This window comes from Octopus bimaculoides, chromosome 7 (assembly GCF_001194135.2).
Source record: "Octopus bimaculoides isolate UCB-OBI-ISO-001 chromosome 7, ASM119413v2, whole genome shotgun sequence".
NCBI classification, from domain to species: Eukaryota; Metazoa; Mollusca; class Cephalopoda; order Octopoda; family Octopodidae; genus Octopus; species Octopus bimaculoides.
In genome coordinates, this window is record NC_068987.1 from 45,508,573 (window position 1) to 45,510,676 (window position 2,104).

The window sequence follows — 2,104 nt, forward strand, 5'->3', positions numbered from 1 at the left end:
ACACACACACACACACACACACACACACACACACATGCACATACACATCATACATATGATGGGCTTTTTTAGTTTCAAATCCACTCATAAGGTCTTGGTTGACCTGGAGCTATAGCAGAAGACAACTGCCCAAGGTGCCATGCAGCAGGACCAAACAAACTGTCACTGTGAATTAATAAAATATACTATGGAGTGCATAATTATCTGTATAAGCTGATAACTGTTAGTATAAGCTAAAGCCATCTATAAACAGTCTATATAAAGCTACAATGACTTGAATGTTAAATATTTTTGTTATAGTTATAATGAAATACAAGAAGTGTCTTGATTGAGACATTTAAAAAGACAGAGTACAACTGCAATATATGTAGGATTAAAATAGAGTACCTTACCTGAAGTGTGCCGATTGTTAGACTGGCCACGCCAATGATATATAGATTGTCAAAGACCCAGGATTTCAGCATTTTGTAGCACGGCTTGAAAAAGAGTGAGAATGATATGGTCATAGTCGATGGACAAAATTAAGTGATAATCAGAAATATAAACATATATATACAGGGTTGTATGTATGTAGGTATGTACTATCCACTTTCAGTGATTGGCACTTCTTTATACAGCTGTCTTCATTCATACACGTCACATATCCAAACCAACATAGTTTTTTCTCTTCCATGCTGCCTTTGATTCCTCTTATGTCCAACTTTTCTCTCAAAGCATTTGTGCTTTGTCATACATGCACATTGATGTTGCACATCCAGCAGAGCATACTGCCTTCATTCCTCTCCAGTCTATACATTTCTTCTATATTTAGAGCCCATTTTTTGCTACCATGGAGTGTAGCTGTTTGTATACAAGTGATGCCAATTGTTTCACAGATACTGTGGTATTGAATGTGGGTATTCATCTGGGTAATGAATACCTACTGTGGTATTCATCTGGGTAATGAACATGAGTGTATTGGGAGTTGGCTTCAATTCAATCAATTCGGTCAACGGTAGGGTCATACTTGCTGGTGCGATTGTTCCTTTGCACAAGCGCAGGTCCTGAGTTGAGAAGCCATGATGGCATAGATGTTCCTGTAGCCAAACATCTTTGATAGTTAAAGAGATGCTCATGAGGAGTAGCGTTGGTGGATGTACAAAGTAGAGATCTGATTGAATGCAGTGTGTCAAAGAACTGTTTCCCATGAAGATACTAGAAGGGCATGAGTTTTCAAAGAGAGTAGTACTGACTTCCAAATAATATCATTATATCTTTCTACTTGACTGTTCCCAGTGGGATTGTACGGTGTTGTCCTATTTGTCGCAATGCCCTTACTAAGGAGCCATTCTCTCAATTTTGTAGTCATAAAGGCAGTTCCATGATCGGAATGTACATAACGGGGCATACCAAAAACTGAAAACAAGTCTGTAAAACATCTTATTACAGTCTGAGCTGATGTGTCAGATACTGGATAACTAAACAGAAACTGAAAGTATTCGTCAACAATTGTTAGAAGATAAGAATGCTTCGTGGGTGGAATCAGGCCTTTGAAATCAGTTGAAATTTGCTCAAATGGCTGCATTATTCACAATTTGCGTAACAGTAACAGAAACTATCTACCACCTCCAGAGAGCCTCCTGGGCATTTGAGAGTGTATAAGTCCCATGTGCCTTAGTGCTTATTGTTCCTGCACATCTGCCACTCATGAAGGTGACTTTATCTGTTAATCTACCTGTGATTCCACCGCACCTCTTATATGTTCATAGCTTACACTGGGTGCAGTGAATAGAAATATATGTAGTGAAACTACCTATCGCCATTATACATAAAGAAGCCATCTTCCCCGCTGTTAAATATAAACAAGCGCGGGCGTAGTGGAAAACATCTTTCCTTGTCATCACATGACTAATTATTATTTGAAGCGGCAACTGCTTCATACCGTTCCCGCCAGAACGCAAACTGACCAATCACAGCCCTTAATAAGGTCACGTGATAGTGTTTTTCTAATCCTTTCCTGGAGCCCATAATTTGTTATAAATAGACCAAATTATACCCGGCAAATTCGTCTCGGTTCAGATCTCTTAGAGACCTGTTCCATGTACCACACAGCAGCAGCAGTTCC

The 2,104-nt window shown here is 39.2% G+C and overlaps 1 protein-coding gene across 1 annotated transcript in view; it reads right to left on the bottom strand.

The window, feature by feature from the left end:
• Positions 1–975: 975 nt before the first annotated feature.
• Positions 976–2,104, bottom strand: part of LOC106873179 (CD151 antigen) — a 52,860-nt gene continuing 51,731 nt past the window's right edge. Inside the window, exon 6 of the mRNA XM_014920411.2 lies at positions 976–1,194. Within this exon, the coding sequence (XP_014775897.1) occupies positions 976–1,194 (219 nt within the window). The remainder of the gene's footprint in view (positions 1,195–2,104) is intronic.